Source organism: Macadamia integrifolia, chromosome 7, assembly GCF_013358625.1.
Source record: "Macadamia integrifolia cultivar HAES 741 chromosome 7, SCU_Mint_v3, whole genome shotgun sequence".
Classification (NCBI taxonomy): Eukaryota; Viridiplantae; Streptophyta; class Magnoliopsida; order Proteales; family Proteaceae; genus Macadamia; species Macadamia integrifolia.
In genome coordinates this window covers 16966075-16991642 of record NC_056563.1, presented here as the reverse complement: position 1 = coordinate 16991642, position 25568 = coordinate 16966075, and the positions used below count along the sequence as shown (strand labels likewise).

The 25568-nt window shown below is 38.7% G+C and overlaps 2 protein-coding genes and 1 long non-coding RNA gene across 9 annotated transcripts in view; 2 read left to right on the top strand and 1 right to left on the bottom strand.

Annotated features, from left to right (window-relative positions):
- The window catches only part of LOC122085262 (small ubiquitin-related modifier 1-like), a 4865-nt gene extending 3696 nt beyond the window's left edge, over positions 1–1169 (top strand). Inside the window, exons 2-3 of the mRNA XM_042653750.1 lie at positions 529–678; positions 799–1169. Of these exons, the coding sequence (XP_042509684.1) occupies positions 529–678; positions 799–873 (225 nt within the window). The 3' untranslated portion in view covers positions 874–1169. The remainder of the gene's footprint in view (positions 1–528; positions 679–798) is intronic.
- Positions 1170–2257: 1088 nt separating this feature from the next.
- On the bottom strand, positions 2258–9824 carry LOC122083212. 5 transcript variants are annotated; one of them, XM_042650932.1, is made up of 12 exons: positions 9502–9824; positions 9260–9348; positions 9051–9169; positions 7104–7242; positions 6683–6979; positions 6453–6600; positions 4689–5678; positions 4353–4591; positions 4190–4263; positions 2944–3050; positions 2740–2754; positions 2258–2651 (listed from the first exon to the last, which is right to left on the bottom strand). In XM_042650932.1, the coding sequence occupies exons 3-12, from the start codon at positions 9104–9106 to the stop codon at positions 2572–2574; spliced, it is 2145 nt and encodes a 714-aa protein (XP_042506866.1). In that variant the 5' UTR covers positions 9107–9169; positions 9260–9348; positions 9502–9824; the 3' UTR covers positions 2258–2571. The 5 variants fall into 5 exon arrangements, 4 of the variants coding, with proteins under 4 accessions (XP_042506866.1, XP_042506868.1, XP_042506867.1 ...); XM_042650934.1 differs by having other exon boundaries at positions 2258–2638; positions 9260–9823; XM_042650933.1 differs by having other exon boundaries at positions 2740–2748; positions 9260–9823.
- Positions 9825–14202: 4378 nt separating this feature from the next.
- Positions 14203–25568, top strand: part of LOC122085122 — a 42074-nt gene continuing 30708 nt past the window's right edge. For 2 of the 3 annotated variants that reach the window (XR_006142023.1, XR_006142021.1), the window contains exon 1: positions 14203–14415. This is a non-coding gene — a long non-coding RNA (uncharacterized LOC122085122). Of the gene's footprint in view, positions 14416–17108; positions 18551–25568 lie in introns of those variants that run through there. The other variant, XR_006142022.1, reaches the window with a different exon arrangement.

The following is a 25568-nucleotide window of genomic DNA, read 5'->3' as shown; positions in this document are numbered from 1 at the left end:
AAGCTGATGAGTTCTGGCAATTGGCATGGAAAAACAAAACATCTATAGTATTGGAAAATCTTGATTCAACTTGATTATGAGGTTGAATCTGTTCTGGTTTCATGTGCATGTCAACCAGTAGTCCACTTAACCTGACTCTTTCGAGATTATATTCTTAAGGTGTTGCATGATATTTTGAATTATTTTGCTTTTTTCATTGAGTCTTGAGCCAACAGTCAAGTCGTGCTCATTAGTTTAGACTTACAAAGATGATTTGCTCTTGCCAGAGTTTCTCTTTTCTTTGTTTTTTTTTGTTGGGGGGGGGGGGTTGAATACCAAAATGTCCTTAGTTCATAATCTTAGTATTTCTTAGTCATTTTGTGCCCTCACTATACTAAATATAGAATTCACTTTTATTTTCCAGTGATGTTATTGTGAGGGTTTTAAGATGGTTTGACAATTTTAGCTACTGTTGTCACAACTCTGCAACAGACTGATGCAGTTCAGCAACGCACTTACATCTGTTGATTTTTCCGTTTCTGCTTTTAGGATGGAAATGAAGTGTTCTTTAGGATCAAGAGAAGCACTCAGCTAAGGAAGCTAATGAGTGCATACTGTGATCGACAATCTGTGGAGATCAACTCAATTGCATTTTTGTTTGATGGCCGTCGTCTCCGAGGAGAGCAGACTCCTGATGAGGTCTCTCTATTGCTTTCACTCTCTTGTTTTGTTCGTTCTTGTTGCATCATAGGTTGAAGTTTAGTGATCAGTCCATACATGTCAAAGACCAAAGCTCTGACTCTACCTACTTCATTGCAGCTAGAGATGGAAGATGGGGACGAGATTGACGCAATGCTGCACCAGACAGGTGGTGCATCTGCCTATATAAAGTGATGGGTAGATTGTTTCTGTGGAAGGAATGAAAGTTGAAGTCTTGATTTCCTGGAATTGTAGAGGATACTAGCGCTCGTTGTATTGAGTATGATCTATTTGACTCTGGTGCTGCCTTATGTCTCAGAGTAGAACCTGCTTTTACTACTAGTAAGGAAATTTCTAAATCCCGACAGCGTGATATGTAATTAAACATGATGTGGCTTTTGTTTGTCATCCGTGTTTTCTGTTCTTTGGATACTCATAGTTTTTGTTGTCTGTTGGGTAATCGGAACCGATCCCGATATTGATTCGGATCATCTGATATGGGCCAATCTGTTTCGGTATTTTATTGATTTCCTGGATAACCAATTTCCAATCCGATATTAAATCCATGTTCAGGGAGACTGCTTTTAAAACATCTCATGTGGCATGGCGGATGTGGGTTTAGGGTTTATGGTTCAAAATCCTGGGAATACTCTTAGTCCAAAGGGTATGGTATGGATATGTTTTAGGGGGAAAATCATTTGATGCGTTGATAAAAATTGACACTGGTCATGGTATTGTATCGAGACTGTTGACAACAAACCAAAAATGGTACCTAAGAGGCGAAAATCATGCTATGGCAGACCAAGATGGTGAGATATTAGATGTTATATCTCGTATAATTAAAAGTGGATGGATGAAGTGAGATGTGCTTCTGGAGTTGTTTGATTGACGTATTCTGCTGAGGCTTAAAAAAAATTCTACAGGATCATCATATGATCAACTATGTTATATGTAGTAGAATATTGGACAATCAAGAAGTGTAACACAGATACGTTGAGTATAATAAAATTGAATGTTGTGATGGATGTGTAACAAAACTAAGAGAGAGGAGTGCAAAATGAGATGGTAAGAGTGGAATTGGGAGTGGTCCCGATTGAAATCAACAGCCGATTCAAAGCGGAGTAAGACGCTTTGGATCGGAATGAAGCGTTATTGATACCAATTCTTTTGACTGATTGGATTGGAATAGAGCTTGAATTTCAGTAACTCAATTCTTTTATCAAATTTATATATAATTGTACAGGAACAACCAAATAGAAATGAGTACACAGCCCGTTAAATGTAACTAGAGGGAGCGAGTCCCTGCATTCATGATGCCATGATGTCATACACCGCATCACTGAAAGCCCTCGCAGTACTGTCCAACCCAAAGGAGTATTTATATATTTATCTTGTGCAAATAAGAAAGAGTTATTTAGACATTTTCGTGTTAAAAACATTTCTCGGGAGAGTTCACCTTCGCCCGTGGATGTGACACATCATACTAATGTGTGAACCACGTCAAATTTCTGTGTCATCTTTGCTTTCAGTCTGCTTGTTTCTTCGTGTTTTTGAATGTTTGTTTCAACAGAAATCAGTGTGCCATAATTCCTCTATTGGATATTTTTCGATTCTATGATCAACATTACTGTAATGATTTTTCATATGGCATTTAATGGAAACCTACATAACAATTTGATGCCTGACATAATTACAATGACAGGACTAAAAAGAGGGGGGGGGGGGGGGAGGATTGGGGGCACTTCACATCTTCCTTCTGAATATTTACATCAGGAAAGACACAGGAGTGGGACTATGAAAAGAATAGACAATGAATTGAAATAACAAACTGAATGGAGTTCTTCAAAGATCAGCGACTCGGAATGAGAGGAAAGTATGCTGTTCTAATACCTATCATCGATCTGTATGTCCCTCAGCGGTAAGTCTCATCCGTGCTTTTTCTCGTGTTTGCTGGGAGTGTCTGCAGTTCAAAACTTCACATTGATTCTTGGATTTCAACCAGAGTGTAAAATGACTTCCTACAATCCTACTGGAACTCAAAAAACTGAGTTTTAAACTTACTTGGCATAGCTGTTCCTTGCATCCAAATGTAGGCCAAAACCAAAGAAATCAACCAAAAGATAAATGAGGCTCCAGATACATACGATCAAGTAGTTGTAGCTAAACACAGATAATTATGTCTCCAAATAATAGCTAGTACCAAAGGACACCATTAATTTCTTTTGGTGTGACATTTGTTTTCATGGCAATGACTCGAGAACATACCAAATCCTGAGATCCAAATCTGTCCACAATGACTGGAGTCTTGGTCCCTTGATCCATGGGATAAGCAAGATAACTGCCGGAGAAATTCCAGCATATGGTTATGGATGCTGCACAAAAGGACATATAAGAAATGTCTTCAGTGATGTCCATCAAGATTGGGTAGGAAAAGTGAAGAAAGGTGTCCACAGACCAACATCATCTCCAAAATATTAGAACAAAAAAGGGGTAAAAGGAATGATAGGATATGAGATGTCTTATGTTCTTCATTTTGTACTCAAAAATGGTCTTAAGTTTCAGAACATTAACCAAGAAATTTTAAATGACATTTCCAAAATTCAAGATCCATGCCATTGTTTTGGCTTTTGAGACTTAATCAAGGTGACATGTAAGAACCTTATTATATTGGAAATGGTGGGTTTTGCCACTGGTTGATGCCCACGTAGTGGTGGTCTCATAAAAATGGAGAAAGATTCCATATCAGAACTCCAACTTATAACTGAAGGCTTCTACATTTAACAAAACAGAAGTCAATAGTTCGGTAAATTACAGCCGAGATTCCTTGCCTTTGGGGTATCAATAGGTCGGGGTTCCAAACATTATACACGTTGTGTTTGGGGTTCCCCGAGGAACAATGGTGTTAGTCCAGCCTAGTGTGGTCTTTGGGAATGGCCAAGGTGACTAAGGTGATGATGCCTAGGCAAGGCCTTGGTGATTGGTGACCAAGGCAATATCTAGATGAATCCTTGGTAACCAAGGCCACTGTGAAGGGCCTTCGAGCCGAGGCCTAGGTGGGGCATAGATGAAACCTTGACAACTATTTTGAACTCATTGTCACTGTTTTCAGCAAGAGACTTGAGCTGCAAATGTATTCTAGCTCTATTGCTAGAGATCTTAAATGTCTCAATGTGATGCTCTATTTGATTTTTATATAAAACATTTTCAGGAAATTTGGTTGCAAGTGACGGCCAGGTACACCTATCAATCATCTCCAAATACATATTTAGTTGATAAATAAGTCATATAAGCATGCTTTCAGTCTACGTCCTTCTCCTAAAAGTTGGTAAGAGCAGAATTTCTTGCTTTTGTTAACTCATCCATATTTTATCCATAACAAGTGGTAGGGCGCATCATGTGTAATATAACACTTGTTTGGGAAGATTTCATCAACATTTCACAAGAAAACATAGAGAGTAATATGCATAACAGAGAAATAATGGAAAAGGAAATATATATGGCTAGAACATGCCTTAAGCGGTGCCTATTGCAGGTTGCAAAGAAGGCAACAAAGCCATTTACAATGCTTCGGATAGCACGAAAAACCTGCAAGGAAGAAGAAAAAGTTAATCTGACATTCACAACTAAGGAATGTAAAAAATATTAGTGCAAGGCTATGAAGAAGTATTTAAGACCTGGGAGAAAAGATCATTCCAAAGTGAATGCCACATGGAGACTTCATATGTGCTCACTGTTGCCTCAGAAGCTGATGCAATCTGCAATATACTACTCATGGACAGCCAAATCTCTCCCACAAAAGCATATACAGAGGAATAGACGAAAGATATAGAACTTCCAATCAAAAGAACCAGACGGATAATTGTGTAAAGTGCTTCCCAGATGACCCAAAATATTGGGTACAGAATGAAGGAGCCTATGAAAGAAGAAGAATCAACAAATGACAGTGTCAATACAATATAACATTAAAAATTTGGCTGGAAAATAAAACAATAACTCAACTGATGTCATACCTATTCTCCATATGAAAGAAAGGAGTAACTGCACTGGGAAGAAAAAGATTTCCACAAGGTCCACTACGAAGCTACAAGAAGACCTAATTGGAACCCACATGACCGAACAAAAGCTTCCTAATACTTGTAGACAGAGATCCCAGATGGGGAGAAGGAAATCAAAAACCTCAACAAGAGGCCCAGCCATTGGTTGTGTCAGAACTGAAAGAAATGATCTAATAGCCTGAGTAATCATTAAAACCCATTTAATGGCTTTCTCAAAATTTTGCAGGAATAGCATAGTCCCCAAGTACTTAATCCGTGAAATCATCTCCCAAGTGTCTATCCAGTCAACGAGGGGTCCACACAAACGAGATGCAGTGGCCTTCAGAAGTGGGACATTTTTATACAGGTCATAAAACCCTATAAGCACTGTGACAATTGAAACCAGCACGAACAAAGCTCTTGCTAAAGGACACATCCATGGACGATAGAGATGGCAAAGTACTGGATATGACTGAAGAAAAATAACCCAAGAGGGAAGCCCAGACTCCAACAAAGTAAGCAATCGCAGATCAGACATTATGATGGGCCTCAATATATATGGAAGATGAGGGTCATTGAACTTAAACAAAATCAAGACATTCCTGTACTGGGTAGCTTCAGCTGCAATTTCACCATCACTAATGGCAAAAATTGAAGTCCCCTTATGTTTTGGTGAGCTACCAATGTCAGAGTGAGTTTTCGCAGAAAATGCATCGACATCCCCATGAGAACTACTGTAGTTCGTTATTTTTCTTCTCTTGTATGAACTAGTAGGTGGTGGAGGTGTGTCATATGTGCTCATTCTGTATTCAGAATTTGCAGGGTATACGCTAAAATTGCCACCAAGGTTACCAGGGCATTTGTCTTCACCGTAAGCATTGTCAATACACATATTGTCACCACCATCAGTAGGGTCAGTAGGGTCACTCATTGATGAACATTCTTGAGTATCATAAAATACCTCTCCTGTAAGGTTTCAAACTGCGTTAGTCAAATGAAATCAATGATTAAACCAAGAAGGACAGAGTCAGGTCAGGTGACAGAAACTTTACACCCTGCCCCTGCTCTATGGGTTACATGGAAGGGCCTAGAACACACCATTAATTGAATGGACCAAAGAGGACTTCCGAGGAAATTATCCATGGCTAGCCATCTAACATGAATACCATTACAGGGTAATAAAGTCACACACTTAATAATTCTTCAGGGAACAAATTAGTTCCACAGCAAATAACATAGCATATTGCCAGTTACTAGTGAAAACTAATTAGCTGTTAGTATATGAATAATGATTGTAATAAAGTCACACAATTAATAATTCTTCAGGGAACAAATTAGTTCCATAGCAAATAACATAGCATATTGCCGGTTACTAGTGAAAACTAATTAGCTGTTAGTATATGAATAATGATTGTTCCATTGTATACCAAGACAAAAATTATTGATGTATCATATATACCTCTGATAACAAAACAAGACTTCTACTAAAGTTCAAGACAAACTTCAAACCTAGCTTTCTAATTTTACAATGCCCTTCCAAATACAAATTGAAAAGCAACTATTAGGGCCCATGAATTCTTTTTGCTACATTGTCATGTGTGTTTAATATGACTGGTGGAGGTGGCAAGAATGACAACCCATGCAGATACAGGGGTAGAGAGGACAATGACCTGACAACCTCCTTCCCTGATGTGTCTTCCCTTTAACTAAATCAAGAAATATGGGAGTACAAAGGAGTACCAATGATGGAACTGAGACATTCCTGCAAGAGATTCTGTTCAGATTGTGTCCCAGAGAACCATGCAGATGCTGATGCTGCAGCTTGTTGTATACTATCAAACTCCCATCGTTTCATCAATTTAGCCTCTATTGCCATCGATGTATCTGTCTGAAATTGTTTACACAAATTATTATGGCCAACAGTAGCTAGAGAAAAACAAAAAAGAGAGGGTGCTTAGAAGCGAGAGTACCTGAAGCTCATTCAGATAGTTAATACCACGGACATCAGCCCAGGCAACCTCAAATACAATAAATCCATACAAGGTCCGACACAAGTCATGGCTTGACAGCAAAGAATTCTTCAGTTTTTTCACAGGCAGCAAAGAGTTCTTCTGTGACAATGCTGCTGCCTCAATCAACTGGAACCATCTCTCAAGTTTATTTGCTTTACTCGTGTAGGAACCGGAACCATTCTTCAAATCAACTGTCTTTCCAATATCCTTTCTCTCTCGTCGCACTCGAGTGTTTGCAAATGGGGACAATCTGGACTGTAGAGAAATATATATTACACCACTTATACGTCTTTCAAACCACAAGAAAGAGGGGAAAAAATATCATGTCTGTATCAACATAAAATTCAAAGAAATTTTACGTGAAGGTATTTGTTCCAACCTTGGTAACCATCAACTGCCACAGGAGTGCAGCCCGTGAATCCAAGTTTCTCCCTGGCCGGTTGTCCACCAATATATAGAATTTTTTTGACTTAGGGGGAAGAAAAAGGTTAAGATGTGAAAGATAGGACTGTAAGTCCCTGCAGTAAAAAAGCAAGGAGCAATTACTCATAATGGAAGCATAAGTTCAGCTAAGTGTTAATGTGAAAAAAAAAAAAAAATAGCGTGATATATGAGGAAACGAAAACTTAAGTCATTCTCCTGTGGCAGACATACAGTGATTGAGACCAGAATAAGTTGCATAAATGAAATACACAACTGCCTAGCGCAGTTGGTGAAGCTGTCGTGCCTAAGCCCACGACCACCAGGTGGTCTCGAGTTCGAGCCTCCTGGCCATTACCTCCCCTCAACCCATTTTTTTTTTTTTAGAGTAGGTACCGATCCACAAGAAAAAGGAATACACAATTCAGCAGATTATTATAGCAATTATTAAGGGCATAATACAATCATAATTCTCCAAAAGTAAATGTAGGCCCACTCAAAGACCAAAGTACTATGGTCTACATGTGATATGTGTCAAACATAGTGTATAAAGTCTTACATGAGGGGGGGAGAGAGAGAGAGGTCATGCTTTGTTTTTTATTTGAGGCTAAGAACTTTTCCTTTTTTGGGCAGAAGGGTTGCATTTGGAGTGAAAACCATACTATAATTGCTGTATTCTTTCCAAATAAACATTATGGATGTTAGATGGTAAAACTTGAACCATCTGAATAATCTGTTTAGAGCTGTTTATCGGAAATTGTTGCTGTCCAGTTATATCCACTATGAGAATACAAATAAACTTAAAATCATCTTACACTGGTATAATACATCTGTAAATGAACAGTGGTACACCACCACCACAGTGGGAAGTAGTTATATGAAGTGCAGTAAACCTGTCAAATGACAGCTGCAGTCCCTTTTTGTCAAAATACTAACACCGATTGATTTTCCTACTCAAAACAAATATAAGGTATGAAAGAATCACCCACAACTACTGATGGTAAATATTCAGTGAAAGTTGAGAAAATAGAATTCCACTACACATCCATGTAAACCTTCAGCATAGAGTCTAGATTATGTGGATGAAAACTACACTTCGGAGGTTCTATCGTCAAAACTCAACAGAAAAAACAATAGCTCTACACATTGTGGAGCATTTGGTAGAAAAAAAAACAAGGATTTTTCTTTCTTGAAAGAAGGATATTCTTCAAGTAAAATGGTCTGATTAATTGATCCAAGCTATACCAGTAAGTCAGTAACCATAAAATCAAAGGGGTTCAACATGAAGAAATGTTGCCAATGAGTTGAGAATGGTGACCTAGAAAGAATAAATTATCTGTCACTCTCAAAAAATCTAGTTCACAAAACAGAAAGGATGATTATGTATACGAAGACAAGGACATCATTGGACCTTGGGACATCCGTAATCATCAACTGCAGTCGACCTTCCACATCCTTGTTTCGAGAAAGATAACCTCCCCCAGGAAAACCTTAAGATTCTGCAAGGTTCAGCTCTTATAGGCATGTGAACTCAGCAGAAACACAGTCCTCCAGTATATGATACTCTATCAATTCGGTAACAGTATCCAAACTCAATGTAGACACATCCAATTTCAAATCTATCTTAAGAATCTATGGATTTGGGATTGGAATTTTTAGTACAAGTTGTTAAGAGAAGAGGGGGGGGGGGGGGAGGCTGATAAAGTCAATTTTGAATTTTGAAGAAGTCCGTATTCCTTTATTTTGAACATTCATATGACTGTTCAGAGATGAAACTATACTCATACGAGAATGAAATCATATTTAATTGATACTGCACAAATTTAGACGATGAATTGAAACGGCATTGAACCGTCAAAATCAGTTACTCGACAAATGCGCTAAATGGATGGAAGAAAAAGCCTACCCAATCTGTAAACTCGTTAGAAGGAATGAACATTGGCCGTTTCCGTTTGTCCCCATCTCTGGTATCCTACTCTAAGCTCTGTTGGAATCTCAGAGCAAGAATGCGAAAGCCAAAAACCGCTGCAAAATCGATCCAAACACGGCAATTAGATAATAACAATAACAATAATAATAAGGAAAAGAGGAAGAATTGGGGATTGGAGAAAGGACCTGAAGCTTTGATCCACGAAATTCCATGACGGTGGAAGTGGAAAAACTGAAGAAGGAGAGGGAGAGGTGGAAGAGTAATCACCACCAAACTTCATATCCCGACGGAGACGTCCAACGCGGTGATGAGACGAGTAGCAAAAAAAGATCAATTACCTCGTTAGTCGCTACTGCGCGGACGGAAGTACCAAATGTTGCAGAAATCGAAAATTTTGAAATCAGAGAGAGAAAGAGAAGAGTCGCACTTTGGAGTTCATTTGAAGATCATAACTCACAGCTCTATCTCCCCATGTCTCTTTCTCCCTCGATTGTAAGACGTATTGACGAAGATGCTTCTCGTCAGGGACACATTGACGGAGCACGTCATCAGATTCTTAGCTTTTTAATACTCAAGTTCTGAATTCTGATAGAGCTCAGAGCTGGAGCTTTATCCCTTCCGTGGTTCCATCCATGGACACATACAGAGTCTTCAAAACGAATGAACCCAAAATCTGGCTTCGAATTTTCTTTTTTCGATTTTTTAAAATTCTTTTCGGGATCTTTATAGAAGTTTCCCGCCAGCGTCCTCGCTGTCTTTGGAGAATCTAACTAATCACTTTCCCTTTCTCTCTCTCTCTCTCTCTCTCGTTGTTACCCTCGTTCCAGTCTCAAGAATCTAATCTTTTGATTAAAGACTAATCGAAGAGGTTGGAAATAACAGATAAAGGTCAAAATTGTCAAGTAAAAAAAAGAACACGGCTGGCTCCTCGTTGGGCCTTGGAGGCGGTGGATCTGTGTCGACGTAGACTAGGCTAGGCCCATTATATGTTGTGGATACCATCTAGTCCACGTGCTAGATCGAGAGTTCCACGTATGACATTAAGGTGACCTATTCATTCTTTTTTTTATCAAAACACGTGGAGCTGTCATTCCATAACGTGGCAGTTTATTATTCGACCTAATAGATTCTTGAAATTACATAGGAAGAAGAGAATATATGAACTCTCCGAATTCCCTTAAATTTAACCTGCATTCGTGATAAAGCTTTCCTTCACCGGATATGACTTTTATTTACCTTGGTTCACAAATAGCTCTACGGTTCTAGAATTTCTTGAAAATATCCCCTAATACTACCCTTACCAACATGAAGACCCCTCGAGTTGTGGACTTGTGGGGTAGAAAAATTTGGATTCTGGCTATTCTCTTGAGTGCCCCATCACTCAGGTCGGCTTATAATTATTTGGACAAACACCATATGTCCAAGCAAAGATTAACACTTTAAAAAGAGGCAAGGCGAACAAGGCATTGACAAGGCATCGATGAATGTTGGATTCTCATCTGGACACGTGGTACTCATCCAAGTAACTATAGGCAACACTTGGAGGATGGGCAATCAGGAGAGGAGTCGGATCTGAAAATTTTTCAATTTGGGACTAGAATCGGGAATTGTCCTAGAATCGTCTTGCTAAAATCCGATTGGATTGTTCCATTAATAAATGATATGGTATTGAAATCTGATTTTGAAACCAAATAATAAATGAGATAGAGCAGCAATGTGATGGAACTCCTAATGGGACCAATACCAAAATATTGAGTAGGTACCAGATTGAACCAGAACCTCTAGTACCTTTCAAAACAAATATTTTTGTTTTTTTGTTCAAGTTTTATGACTATAGTTTGATGTATTTGAGTGATATTTTTCTCCTATAGAGGTTTTAGTTTATGGATCTTAAGTTCTATTATTATAAACTTGTTTGGTGATAGCACTAAAACTACATTGTGCCTTATTTATTTGGTTATCATTAAGTTTTAGAAGTTTACATGTGATCTTAGACAGTTTGAAGAAATAAAGCCATAAACTGATCATGGTTTTGTATTTTAATATGCTTTCTAAAGTAAGCGTCTTAGATCTCATGATAATGAAAGATCTACAAAACTAAAAATTGAGTCATCTTGTTAGGAGCCATTGAAGTTCTTTTCTTTTTTACAATGCTTGGAACCGTTTAAGAATTGGTAACATCTCATCCCTTTAGTTAAAGGGAATGGGATCCAGGTCATGCGCACCTAAACTAATCCAATCAAACTTAGGACTGCGTGTCTATTCACACAATCCCCAATTCACTTTAACCATATAGGCAACCGGATGAGTATACATTAATTGATATGCAACTAGTGTTTGATTTCGAACCTTAAACCAAATTTCAATAGAAACTTTATTTTTTTTGGTAAAGAATTTTCAATGGAAACTTTATTTTTTTGGTAATGGAAATTTTGGTAAAAGTGGTAAAGAAATTATTATTGATTTTTGTTGGTAAATACAATCTATTAATTTAGGGTAATTTACAACGCCACCCCTTGGAGAATCCTAGTATTGTAGGAATACCCCCTCTCTTTCACCAAATTGGACTCAGACCCCCTGCCGTCAGTCACTGTTACGGAATATACCTTATATGCTGATGTCAGCTACCATATCTTTTTTAAAATACCAAAATACCCTTGTAAAAGGTTAAGTCCGTTATATACCCATTTGATAAATCCCCATCCCCAAATCCATACCCAAATATACCTTCACGTTCAGAGCATCGGCGATCACTCTCCAACAGCGGCAGCGGCGAATGGAAACCCTAATCCGATGAAGTCATAGTGGGAAGCTCTTTCTGAGGCTTGATCATCCATCCATGCCCTATCTTCGATCCTCCCTTTGTTCACGTCTCTCTCCTCTCTCGCTAACTCAGACTGCCTTGCTCGATCTCTCCTCGAGTCCCATGAAGCCCACATGGCCGTCTCCTCTTCTGTCTCCGACTCCTCATTTGGGTCCGGCGATGACCCTCTCTATCAATGGCTTTACGAGACTGATCTCTGTTCCCTTGTTTAATTGTTGGAGTTTTGAGAACAAAACAAAACCCCAAAAAAAAAAGTTCATTTCCAAAACCTTTCCTTTCCTTTCCTTCTCCCTATTTTAATGTTTTTGAAGAGCATCTCTCCCTCCCTTAAACCCTCCAACTGCTTTGATTCTTTTGTCTCTGCTTTACTATTCTATTCTATATTTTATCTGGGAGAAATATATTGAATTGGGGATGCGTCGAAGAAGCTCTGCTCAGTCTCGAATGGTTAGAACACTGTAAGTGTTAAATTTCTACATTGATTTGGGCTTCGTTTCAGAGTTTGAACCACTTCTAAGTTTTTGGTTTTGATTAAATAATTGTTCAGAAGTAGATACCTTTGTTAGCTACAGTTTCGGGTTCATGAGGAGATGGAGAAAATCTCTGTTTGATGTTCAAGTATTTAGGGTTTTAGCTTGTGTGTTGGAAATTATGAGTCTTTTCCAGTACCTGGGTTGTATTATCAGTTTAAGGAGTTCCAATTACAGATCCTCTGTAGTGTTTTATGAGATTTAATCATGTACTGGTGATGCTTTCAGAATCTTACAATGCTTTATTCTCTCGACTTCTCTGTACTACTCTTGGCCTAAACTCCCCTTGCTTGTGTGGAACAGTCTGTTTTTAGATTTAAAAGAGTTCTCTAAAGTTGTCTGGAACGTCCTAAACAGAGTTAAGAAAACTTCAACAATGCATATGTCACTTCTTCATCCTGCAAGGGCAAAATTGACGGCAATGCTGAAGGCGAGTGCCATGCGAATTAAAATTTTGCGAGGGTTAGGGTTGGAGATGAGGACAAAGAGGAGGGAAACAATCTGATTTGGAACTGCTGGGGATCTGAGGGTATAACAGTCCTTTTAACTCCTTCCTTAACAGTGACTGACGGCAGGGGGTCTGAGTCAAATTTGGTGAAAGAGAGGGGGTGTTCCTATAATACTAGCATTCTCCAAGGGGTGGCGCTGTAAATTACCCATTAATTTATGTACGTACCAAATTAGTGCCCATGCGTCGGTGCTGCACATTTGGGGAGCCTTACTTAGACTTGTGGATGAAAATGGAACTTTAGTAGGGTTTGAGGATGAGTGGGGTCCATCATATCTTTTTATTCGATTTTTGGCGGTTGACAAAAACTTTAGTACTTTTTCTTTTCCTGGTAAAGAGAAACAAAGACAACCAAAAAATCTTTTCTGATTCTGATTTAGATTGCTTTTGACATAAAGAATCGCATTTCTGACTAAAGAAGCGAGCGAAATATATATTAAATTTAATAATAATAATAATGAAAATTTAAATGAAAATAGTTAAAATTAGAAATTAGATGAGTTCCAATTTTTAAGCAGCTCGTTTTATAGCGGGATATGGTTTGATAACTCATTACTGGCAATGAGATCAATCAATGCCAGTATCAATCTTTTATGAATATAGTTCATCTTAGATCAAATAGAAATATTCTAAATTTTATGTTTAAAGTATTTTTTTTTACTATTTTACCCTTTGTCCATGTCAATCCATCGATATATTATCAATAAAAAATCAAGATTGATCTGATGGATTCCGACCAATTCAAAATCCAATTCCTCCAACCATGGTGAAAATCGGACCCAACAAAATTAGGAAATTGTTAGTTCAACCGCTGATTTTTTTTTTTTCTTCTAATTATTAAGAATATGGCTTTCTCAAGTTCTATTCAGGACAAAATTGGGATCGAAATAGAATTCTATTTTTTGGTAAAAAAAATAGAACCAAAAAATAGAATTATATTTTTTGGTAAGAAACTAGAATTCTATTTTCATTATCAAAACCCTTATACAGAAAGTAGTATTTTCATAGAATCAAAACAAGGGCTTCTTTTTTACTTTAAAAAAAAAAAAAAAATCCTTCTATTAGGCTACCAAACCAATAGTTACCTATTAAGTGGATAAGGATCACGAGGGACATGTCACATGGGGCACATGCTTTCTTATTTGGATAAAGATACGAGGCATATGCGTACCAAGCATAACATGACAAATGCGCAATGAAGACTAAAAGAAACGGCTTACAGTGGTAGGTTTCCCCTATTCCCATGCACACATGGGCCANCAAGGTCTGCATAAGGGAAGAGGCAAGTCATCTTCCATAGAGCTCCTCATCGCTGCATCTTGAAGAACCTTCTCGAACGGCCCCAAACTAACGCCTGAAGCCTCTCAATTTCAAACCCATCAAGGATTGCCTGAAGCTTCTCATCTCTTCCCTTCGACGGTGGTTTCTTCTAATCTTCAAACTCAAGGTCATCTCTGATGCAGCCTTGTCAAAGGCCAGGTTTGTGAGTTATTGAATTTCTCAAATTTAACCCAGTTCTCTAGCCTCTGAAGATTTGCCTGTGATAAGATTCCAATCGCTGCTATCACGGTATGAGTTATCCTTCTCTGAACTCAAATATCTAAAGTATGCGAAGCCCTAAAATATGGGGATTTCGGGATAGGCTTACGATTTAGGGCTTGTCTAGGGTTTTTATCTGAAGCTCTGTCTCCTTTCTCTAATCTACATTTGATTTAGGGCTTGTCTGATTTGTGGTCTTGATTTCTGTTCTCACCCTTGAACTGCAAGCTTTTCACCCTTGAATTCCATTTTTCTAAATGAATGCAAGGGCTGTTAAGGAGAAAATTATTTTCATGATTTTACCACCTTTACTGAATGAAGTTCTTGAAACAGAAGGGGGTGACTGGTTTCCTGCAGAAAAAAATTGGGTGGGGGTACATATTACTCTTAAATTTTGCAGGAAATTTATATATATGTTGATCTTCAAAGTGTTACAGAGAACATCCAGATGATGTTGTGATTTATTTTATAGTGATAACTGAACATACCTATAGCTTTGACAAAGGGAAGAGTAGTATATGAATTAGAACCCCTCTAGCCTCTTGGCTTTCTCTGTTGTAGCATCCCCTAGAGCCCTCTTCCCTGCAGGTATGGTTAAGCAACACAAATAACCACCAGGTTGACAGCCAATGTTATAGGAAGCATGGGCTTTAGGCATCATTATAACCTTATGGAAGCAACAGAACTTAGAGTGTCAATGTTCATGAGGATTTTTTTTTTGGGTGAATGTTCATGAGGATGTTCAGACCGCAGTTATCCTCAAAATCTGCAAGTTAGTTGCAGAGGTACTTTTAAGAATCTTGAACCTAGGGTGAGGGATTTGCCCCTGGTTTTTGTCGTTCATCCTCTTTAATATTTTTATTAATTATGATTCTAGAAATTTGCTGGAACTTGTTTTGATACCTCTGTCACTTTTTTATTGTTTCTGTTTCTACATTTGTTTTCTGTTTGCACGTGCTCACTGCTGGCCCATGTTTTTTTTTCCTATGGATTTGGTGGATTTTTAAAAAGGAAAAAAGGTACTTTCTGTGGAAATAATTTCTGGTTATGTCATTGGTGATTTGAAAGGATTGGTCTTCAAGTTGCATGATTTGCACATCTTTCCTATGGTCCTTGGTGAGGTGTAAAGGCCATATATGCCCTCATGAAGGGAGGATGCAAAGGAGGACAAGTTTAGGGAGGAGTTTGAGGGGGGCAGTGCTTGAGAGACACTCAGCACCAGGGGGGTTGCATATGATAGTGAAAAGAATACGCTTGCTGATGTGGAGACAGAAGCAGACGCGAGAGAAACACTGCATGCTAAGGCAGCCAACAAAGTTGCACATTGGCAGGAGTAGGATAAAGGCAGGGAGTTCAAGGAGCTGGTTCTTCAAGCATACTTTGACATGGCCATCTTTGTGATACAATCAGAGGAATGGTTCCATTGGCGGCAACAATCTTCTAGTGGTTTTGAGTCTCCTCGGAAATCTATGTGGTATTGACATTGGTGTACTGTTAAATGGTTATTCTTCGTCTTCATTCTTAATACATATTTCAATTTCTTTTATTGAATGCATGCTGGTAGTGCTAAATTATGGGTACAAAAAGTAATATAAGGGAAAGGACATGGTAGGCTATGACATACACTAGCAACCTCCTAAAATCATGCTTAAATAGTCTTGCTAAAATTGATGTCACTATACATGGTCAGTTGAATCAAATGTTTGACCGCTTAAATGGTCAATTTAATTTTTTGACTGAAATGTACCATATCTCCACCGAAATTTTGGTAATTTTAGAGTACATTTCGGTTTCGACTAGGGTAATCACTAACCTTGATGTCACTATACATGGTCAGTTGAATCTAACTAGATAGGAACCTCGCCTAATCATTGTTATAAGGATGAAAACTATTTCAGATGGACTTAAAAAAAGATTTATTGTTTGAAAGTGGTTGTTAGTTTTAAACTTTTAAATTTAGTATGTTCCTGGAATGTACATTAGTTTCTTTTTTCTCGTCATGATCTTGTTGGTCTGCAAGATTTAAGAAATTAGGTCCATTGTGGACGTAAATTTATAGCTTGTGCTTCTTGTATAACATGTCCACGGTTCCAAAGCTGCCATGGACCATATGCTTACAGTATCAAAGGATCACATCCAGGTGCATCTTCTTTTATATAATTTTGTGCTGATATAATGCAGGACATGCAATTTTCTCACAATTTTTATTAGATCTCCTTGCATTGATCATTATGGTTGAATTGGTAGGGACCAAGGGAATTTTATGATGGACCTCTTATCAAATGCATCAATTCACATGTTTCAGTTGAAAAGTTGATGCCCTGGAGAACAATTAAACATGGCTTTATATTTAAACGAAGTTGCTTTGTTGCTGTTAAAGAATAGACCCTATATACTATGGGGGTACAATTTTATGTCTACCACAATATGGGGGACTGTAAGAGTATTGATTCTGCTACTCTCTTAATAGTCTTTCCCTCTTCTTTTTCTTTCTCTTTGATTTCCTCTCTTCTACTGCAGTTATTGGTTACAGATCCTGGTTTGCCACAGTTGCTCTAGCAACCATGGCTGCAGGGTATGAATCTCAGTTTTTAATTTTAACTTAGTAACATTCGAGTGTACACTAATGCTATTCTATTAGGGGTGAGGATCAGTAACTTCAGCTCCATCAAGTCCTTTTGATATGGTGTCTTTTCATTTTTATCCTTATTAATTCCAGTTTGAGATTGTCTAAAATGGGTAAAGACTAAAAGCCTCAAATTGACCTGTAGAAACTATGCAGTTCCGTTGGGTTTTAAGTTGTCATTGAGCTTTTTTTGGTGGATGCAACTTTGAAAAGCAACGATGGTTCAACCTTATGCCAATCCGATGTTGAAATATTCACACCCATTAAAAAGAAACAGGAAAGTTAGAAATGTTGGGGCACATTTGCCACCATAGGCATATATATAGCTAAAATAACAGTTTAAAGGTAGTCACTGGTACTATTGGGGATTTGAAGGATATGTTCCATTATTTACGAACTAAGATATTTTCTACGTTTCTTGGATTCCATTGTGTTTGGCTTCTGATAGTTGTTGCCTACAAGATAATTGGTAACTTTCGAAATTTTAATGCTTCAAGTGACACTTATTTGGACCTCCATTTTAATTTCTTTTCTTATTTTCCTTCTTTCTGTTATTTCTTCTTTTTGATGGGGATATGGTTGTTGGTTAGTTCTTCACCTCAGTTCAGCCTTTGATAAGCCCAAGAACACAGTTTATTGATCTTTAATCTTCTGAGGTGTTCTTAAAATCCACTAGATGGGTGAATATTCTCATGTTCTTGTTTATCGATGAACATGCACTCTTGGCTCAATATTTTTTCCTGTATTTTTGTTATATATTGTTGACTGTAACATATATGTAAGCATTTCTCAGGGTTTTCCCTTTTTTTTTTTTTTTTGGACGGCCTGGCCTTGAGATTATAAGGAGTCCCCTCGTACTGTAATAATTCAAATGTGCTTCATTACAGTTTGTATTTAGTTTTTCTGTCCATTTATTTGGGATCATGTGCTAACTGAACTCAACTGATCTTATCTCTTCTACATGGGGGTTGGCTGCAAAAATTCACCAGTCAACCTCGATTAGGTTAATATTCTAGTTACTCATTATCATTTGTCTTTATCACCACTTCGATCCAAGACATTTTGGGTGCCTACTAACTCCTCCAACTTGTACCATGCCACCTCTTGCTGTTGCACTCATTGGTCTTATTTGCACATGGCTGAACCATCTCTCACTTTCCCTTTTTCATCACATATAATGATTAAATTTCCTTGACTACATTTATTTCTGATTCTATCACATCCTTAGACTTGGCACTAATCCATCTTAGTATTCTCATGTTAACAATGTGTATTATATATTTACACTAAATTTTGTGGAATTTGGATATATTATGTGTTCATTTTCTTATTGCTAATTCTGTGTTGTGTGTGCATGTGTGTGTATTATATCTTGTCCCCTCTTCAAATCAGGTTGGGATGCCTGTGAACTTGAGGGACTTTGTCTTAACCAGCCATAGTAGTGAAGAGGTAAAGCATAATAGTATTACATTAGATATTCCCGGTGTCCTTTTATTATCGCAGGAATATGGAGTGACAATGATTGTGCCTCTCACCCATAGCTATCCCAGTTGTTGAACATCCTATCTGAATATGGAGTGACAATGATTGTGAAATTTATTCTTTCATTAATAATCAATGTGTTACATCAACTTCTCTTGTATGGTAAAGGGTATAGCCTTACACTTCAGAAAGAAACCCAAAATAGAAACTAACATGAAAATAGCAACCAAGACTTAAAAGACTAATCTTTCCTAAAAATCAACTACTCAACCAAGTAAACATAAAAGTAGAAACTACTATTAGCCTAATATCTCCTAACAAATAAGACTAACTTGTCATTCAAGACAAACCCAAATATACAAAATCTTCCAAAGTTACAAAGCTTGATTGCCATGATAAAGACAAATAAATAAAAATAGAAGGAATACATGAATACAGAAATATAAACTTAATCTCATATCTAAAAATATTCTTCAACTTAGTGTTGCTTTCAATTCTTCAATCTTTCTAATGCAGATCCGGTTCCCATATTTGGAATCAGATTGCTTATGGGGACCCACTCAAGAATTAATAACTCAAATATTAAAGAATAATAGTAGTTCTGTAATTAATCTCAAATTCCCAGGAAGGGTGACAATTTTGTAATTAACTAGAATCTAAGGGTCAATATGACATGAAAGACTAAAGGGGATAACAGGGTTTTGATTTATTGACTAAGGGTTTAACAGGAACTAAAGTTGAACGAAAGACATAAAAGTATTAAAGGCATAAAAGGGGGCGGGGGGCGGTAGTATGGGGAATAGTGTTTAACAAAAGGAACAAAAAACACGGGACAAATCAGTCGTCCCTTACCTTCAGCCCAAAACCATGGTGGAAAACTCCGAACCTTGCGGAAGAGAAATTGATGGCAACTCTGGAATCAGACTCAAACGTCACTGAAATTCCAAGATTAAGAATCGCCCATAGCTATGGAACTGAGCCAGCAACAACAAATCCCAGATTTAACTGCAGGTCGAGTTATATACTTCTGGTACTGAAACCAGCGGTAGTTGCAGACCTTCAATTCATAGCATAAAGCTATCTCATGTATGATATACTGGGGTTTGTATTGTCTGTGGGAGCCCTACTAATGTAGGAGTAGATTACAAGAAGCTAATCCCCACAATGTATAACCCCAAACAATACAACTAGTAACCTAAGACTAACAAATTACCTCTGAAGGTGCTTTAGAATAAAGAAAACAAAACCCAGGAATAATTCCACACAATGGTAATGCAACCCAACAAGAAAAAAAACCCCGAAAGAGACAATCGGCTAGGAGAGAGAAAATACCCTATGCAGCCTTAAAGAGAGGATGGTGCGACTTTAGCTGGAGAGCTCAAAATGAGCTGCGAATTGGATCAAAGGCAGTCCCTAGGGAGGGTACAAAAACCTAGATATTTGAGAAGCTTCTGATGAGGGATGTTGAGATACTTTCTTGAAAATCAGTCCTGGGAGAGAGATCGTGTCACACACCATTTCCAATAGACCCAACTTACCATTAGGAATACAGGCAGTGTGAGTAAGACACGTACCTATCTTACCAATCTACCAGGATCTCTGATAGCAGTATCTTAACATTTTCACAATCTCACAACACAAACTAACATAAACAGTGGAATCATAAATAAAATGGGGAAACTTCTAATGATAATATAATAGCAATAACCGAGTTATTCTGTTACATTCATCCATGACATAATATAATCTTTAAAAAAAAAAATCTAAAATCCACAGTTATATCCTAAAGTATCAAAATATGATGTACAATCTCATGGTGTGACGTAAGCACAGTCTTGATCATGCTCCTCCGCTATTGGTATCCACTAGTTGCTCACACCATACTCTGACCCAAAAGATACTGGGTCACCCGTCATAGGCACCATGGTACCTGCATCATCTAAAAAAGGGTGTATACATGGCGTAAGCCGCTTAGTGAGGGATGGGGTCAAGCACATCCAAGTAAGACAATAGTAATAATTTATGATGCATGATTGTGAAAATTAAACACATAGGTCATGATGCTCGTGATGCAGTTGATTGATTTATTATCCACCTAACAATACAAACTAAGTTTGGTAAATGCTACTACGACGCATTAGGTTATATCCTCCGTCTCGGAACCACCATTGACTATGTAAAGATATAAACCCTAGCTATGATTAAAAGCCTGCCAGTCTCCATGTATCCATGGGTCACCCAACAAACCACTAATAACCCCCTCCTGGCAGTCACAGCACCGGTACATCATCAGCCACACTGGATAGGTTCCCACCTCATGATACAATCACATAGTACCACGGGTGTGGCATTCTGGAAAGGCACATCAAACATAAGACAATGGGTTATCCAACACCTCAACCCCTATTGGCAAGGGTTCATAGCATAGGGAATGATACCTAACCATATATATGCTACATGCCTTCATAATGACACAGTTAGTATGAATTATATGATACCGGCAAGACCTCGGTCGCCAAGTGTAATCCATCTCCAAATATAGTCCCGTGCATAAGATACCAGCAAGACCTTGACCACAAAGTGAATCCCAAGACCGTTTACCTAATCTAGCATACATATCATAGTTAAGTATGGACTATGTAATACCGGTACCAATCATCGGCCACGAAGCGCATCCATTTTCAAATGTAGTCCCAGGGTACACGATATAAGCTGAGACCTTGGTCACAAAGTGTAATCCATGACTACAACTAACTCTAATGCATATAATCAATGCATGAATGTAACATACATATGGTAATCACGGCACTAGTACCACCTCGGCCACGCTGGATTCTGTCTTACACAACCAAACACACGACGATCATGATACCGATATCACCTCGGGCACACCGGATCCCGTCATACATCTCCATACAATTCATATCATAATCGTAAAATAACAAATGTAACATATCATCATCGTATTTGAGCAATTACAATTAAACTTATAATTCTAAGTATGTGATCAATTTAATAATAATAAACATTCCAAAAATAAACACAATCCATCCCTCTCTTGGTTTACGATCGAGTGTGTTTGGGTTCAAGTACGGCCACCAATTGATTAAGTCAATTTTGACTTCGGGGCACATGTGCATCACTGTCCTAGACACAAGGGAATCGTACATTAGTACGTGTCAAAAACATCGGGAGGGACCCACACAGGTCACCCCCAAAGGGTACAAATATTGTTCCTAAGTGACAATACTATCGCCGGAAACACCCACCGGAAATCTCAATCCTGTTTCCGGTGGAGAAGTTAGAAAGCACATAAGGCTCACCTGTTCACCGAAATTATGCCATCGGAAAAGGACCCAGTGGATCTGGTGGGCTATTTCCGGTGGTGGTTCAGGACAGTCCACCCATTTTGGGGCTTTTCAGCTTGGGCCCGATTGTCGGGATTTGTTTCATGGAGTTTGTAGGGAATGGTCCTAGCATCATTCTAATCCAACAAAATCCCAATTCCACCAAGCCGTTTGGGATATACGTCGATCAAACGATCAAAACCCCAGTCGGTCTTTTGGCATTACATGTTGCAGGAGCTCACCGGGGTTAGTTTGAGCTCGGCAACAATACCGAGAGGGTAGAACACCCATCCTACAACCTTAACATGGTTTGTACACCAAGATTACATCCATACCTAGCTTGGTCTAGGTTGAAATGAAGAGAGAGAGGGCTCCAACCTCCTTCCTCTTCTTCTTCTTTCCTCTAAGGCTCTTTCTCTCCTCTCCTATGTTGGGCACAAGGGAAATGAGGAATCATTTCCTCATTTCCCAACTTATAACTTAAGTGGACCTTAGGGTCTGTTTGGTTTGGACCCGTTTTGGACCAATCAGGTTAAAATGAATTTTGGGGCACGAGGATCCACACATTTTGGTCCATAAAGTGCTCACATCACGAGGAAGGTGTGGTGAATGATTTGGGATCATCTGGAGTCATTTACAATGCGAGTGGCAGGAACCATGGGCATCGAAACCCCGATATTAGCTTGTCAACCCATCAGAAACAGGCATCGGATCCAGGCCCAGGCTGCTTACTGTGGCTTGTTTCCGGCTATCTTGACAACTTCCTATCTCATGGCTGGTCTCACAAGGGTGGTTGCCCTCAAACATGCTCAAGGCTATTCGGAAATTTTTTATGCGTGCCAGAATTCAAGTGTGGGGAGTTGGGTCACTTATCGTCTGGGATCGGAAGGTATGAATCCCCTCTAGTTAGATAGGAATGCGATGCACGAACATATGGGGTCATCTCTTCCCCTTAGACAATATGTAGCCACGAGCCAAAACCCGATCGTACTTTCGATCTTCGATTCGAGGCTTGTCACAACAGTTCAAATTAAATCGGATTAGGGCACGGGTGTAACAGATTGCATGCTTCAAGAGGGAGAGTTCTGTTGAGTCGATTCTCATTTTGGAATACTTGGACATGTCTGAATCCTTAGTCTCTTACAGTAGCAATAAACAAGAACAACAAGAAAATACCAAAGTATGGAAGAAAATAAAAGTATCAAGAACTAAGAGGATTGTGGGTGGGGTGGCTATCTTGGCCAGGGCGTCTCACCCGCAGTTATTTCGGCTGTTTAGAAGCAATTGACTGCAATCTTTAGTTATTCAAATATGAAATTATGAGTACATAGGCTCCTCTATTTATAGAGGGTAGAATAACAATCAAAACACAACTAGGAGCTAGTTTCCAAATAGGACTAGACACTCCTATTACAACTAGGACTTCAAATAGAACTAGGACTAGGCTTATAACTCCAACATGGAGTAGAACTAACTACCTAAGAGTCCTTATAGGACATTACAATCGATGGGCCCAATGGGCCTTTATTGAATTTAATAATAGCTTAAATAAACTAAAGAAATCGATGGGCCTATGGGCCCTTATTTAATTACTTAACCCACTTAATTAAGTGGGGCGATAGGGGTCCTTTGGGCTGGGCATCTTCCTGCGATAGCTTTGCCCATAATATGGATCTACATCAGCTTTCTCTTATAATCATTCGTCTCTGATGAATGGATGGACATATAGTGCTCGTAGAGATCCGTATCAAGACGTCAAAAGTCATCTGTATAGATCCAGGTGCAATCTTGTTGCGGTCATCCTTTCCACTTGACGAGGAATGAATAGTAACCCTTACCACCACGAACGGTAGTGAATTTGTTGTCAAGGACATCTTCAATAACATCATCTGTTGAGGTTACCAACTGGGGAAGCTTTAGGGTATGCTCTGTGTCACCTTCATCAGAATGGTGTCCCATGTATAGTATAAGGTCAGCCACATTAAAGACATTGTTGATCTTCAGAGTAGGAGGTAGTTCTAGCATGTAAGCATTGGGACCAATACGTTTCAAAATCTTGTATGGACCCATATTCCAAGGATGGAGCTTGTACACTGTACCAGGAGGGAACCTCTCAGGTGGAATTCAAATCATCACCATATCACCAGATTGAAATTCCATATAGCGTCAATGACGGTTAGCAGCTACTTGATACCTATCATTTCTAATGGCTATGTGGTGACGAACATTAGCCTGTAGCTTTGTTATATGCCTAAGGGACCCTTCCACTTCAACACTAACATGGGCATGAGGTGGCAATAGTACCATGTCAACCGGTCGCTATGGTTGTAGTCCAAGAACAATTTCAAATGTAGTACGACCAGTGGTGCAGTTGACAGAGCTATTATATGCGAACTCTGCGATGTCAAGAATAGATAGCCATGTCTTCTGATAATCACAAACTAGGCAACGGAGCAAATTGCTGAGGCTTTTATTCACTACTTCCGTCTGACCTTCTGTTTGAGGGTGGAATGCCGTAGAGAACTTGAGTTTAGTGTTTGTTTTCAGCCATAGGATCTTCCAAAAATAGCTCATGAACTTGTCATCCCTATCTGAAACAATCGTCCGTGGCAAACTATGTATACGCACTATCTCTTTGAAGAAGAGCTTGGCTAAGTGATTCCATCAAGTGTTTTTCTGCACGGGATAAAGTGTGCCATCTTGGAGAATCAATCTACTACCACAAATATTGAATCATACCTTTCCCATGTAGGTGGTAAGTTTAAGACAAAGTCCATGCTTATGTCTAGCCAACATGCATGTGGAATGGGCAGCGGTGTGTATAAACCCGCATGTCGCATTCTTCTTTTCTCCTTTAGCAAGTTGACAAGTGCGTCATCTTTGTATAACATGCTAAACATCGTTCTGTAGTTGAGGCCAAAAATACAAGTCTATCATCATATATAATAAGTCTTGTCCTTGCCAAAATGTCCTCCATTTCCTCCTCCATGTAGCTCTCAAACCAAGTGGTGCCTTAGAGAGGTGTTTAGAATCCAAAGATGGGTGCTCTTGAAGAAGTATCCATCATGTGTGGAGTATTTGTCATTCTACCCCCTTCTTATAACTTCTTGAATACTTCTAAAATAGGGTAATTTACAACGCCACTCCCTAGAGAATGCCACTATTATACTCTGTTTTACCAAATTAGACTCAGACCTTTTACTGTCAGTCACTATTAATTGAAAAGTTAAAAGGACTATTATACCTTGTTGTTAAAGGTTGGAAGCGATAGAATGCATTTACCAGCACATAACCAGCCAACGAGACTATGACCATGGTTTCGAAATAACTAACACACACCGGTCGGCAAACATCGGCGGTGAAGATCTAAACAATGGATTCGAATCTGATAGCTAATAAGCTAGTATTGCTTTTGCTATTATGCTTGACAGCAAAAGCTAGCCGCCAGCGGGAGCATTGAGTTCGATGCCAATGACTAATCCCGATCTTTATCGATAGTTAAGTAACTCACAACACTACAACTGAAAAAAAAAAAAAAAAAGCAAAACTAGTGGCATTTCTAGCTAAGTCTATTATGACGTTAGTAAGATATATAGCTTGAGAATCCATGCAATGGATTCCTCTCGAGCGGAAGCATC

What these genes read in the sequence shown, in the direction of transcription:
- LOC122083212 (XM_042650932.1), bottom strand. Translation starts at nt 9,106, where the DNA reads ATGGGGACAAACGGAAACGGCCAATGTTCATTCCTTCTAACGAGTTTA. An exon ending in ACTATCTGAATGAGCTTCAG is followed by an intron (nt 6,601 to 6,682) that starts GTACTCTCGCTT and finishes AAACAATTTCAG; the next exon opens with ACAGATACATCGATGGCAAT. An exon ending in TTCTTTCATATGGAGAATAG is followed by an intron (nt 4,592 to 4,688) that starts GTATGACATCAG and finishes CTTCTTTCATAG; the next exon opens with GCTCCTTCATTCTGTACCCA.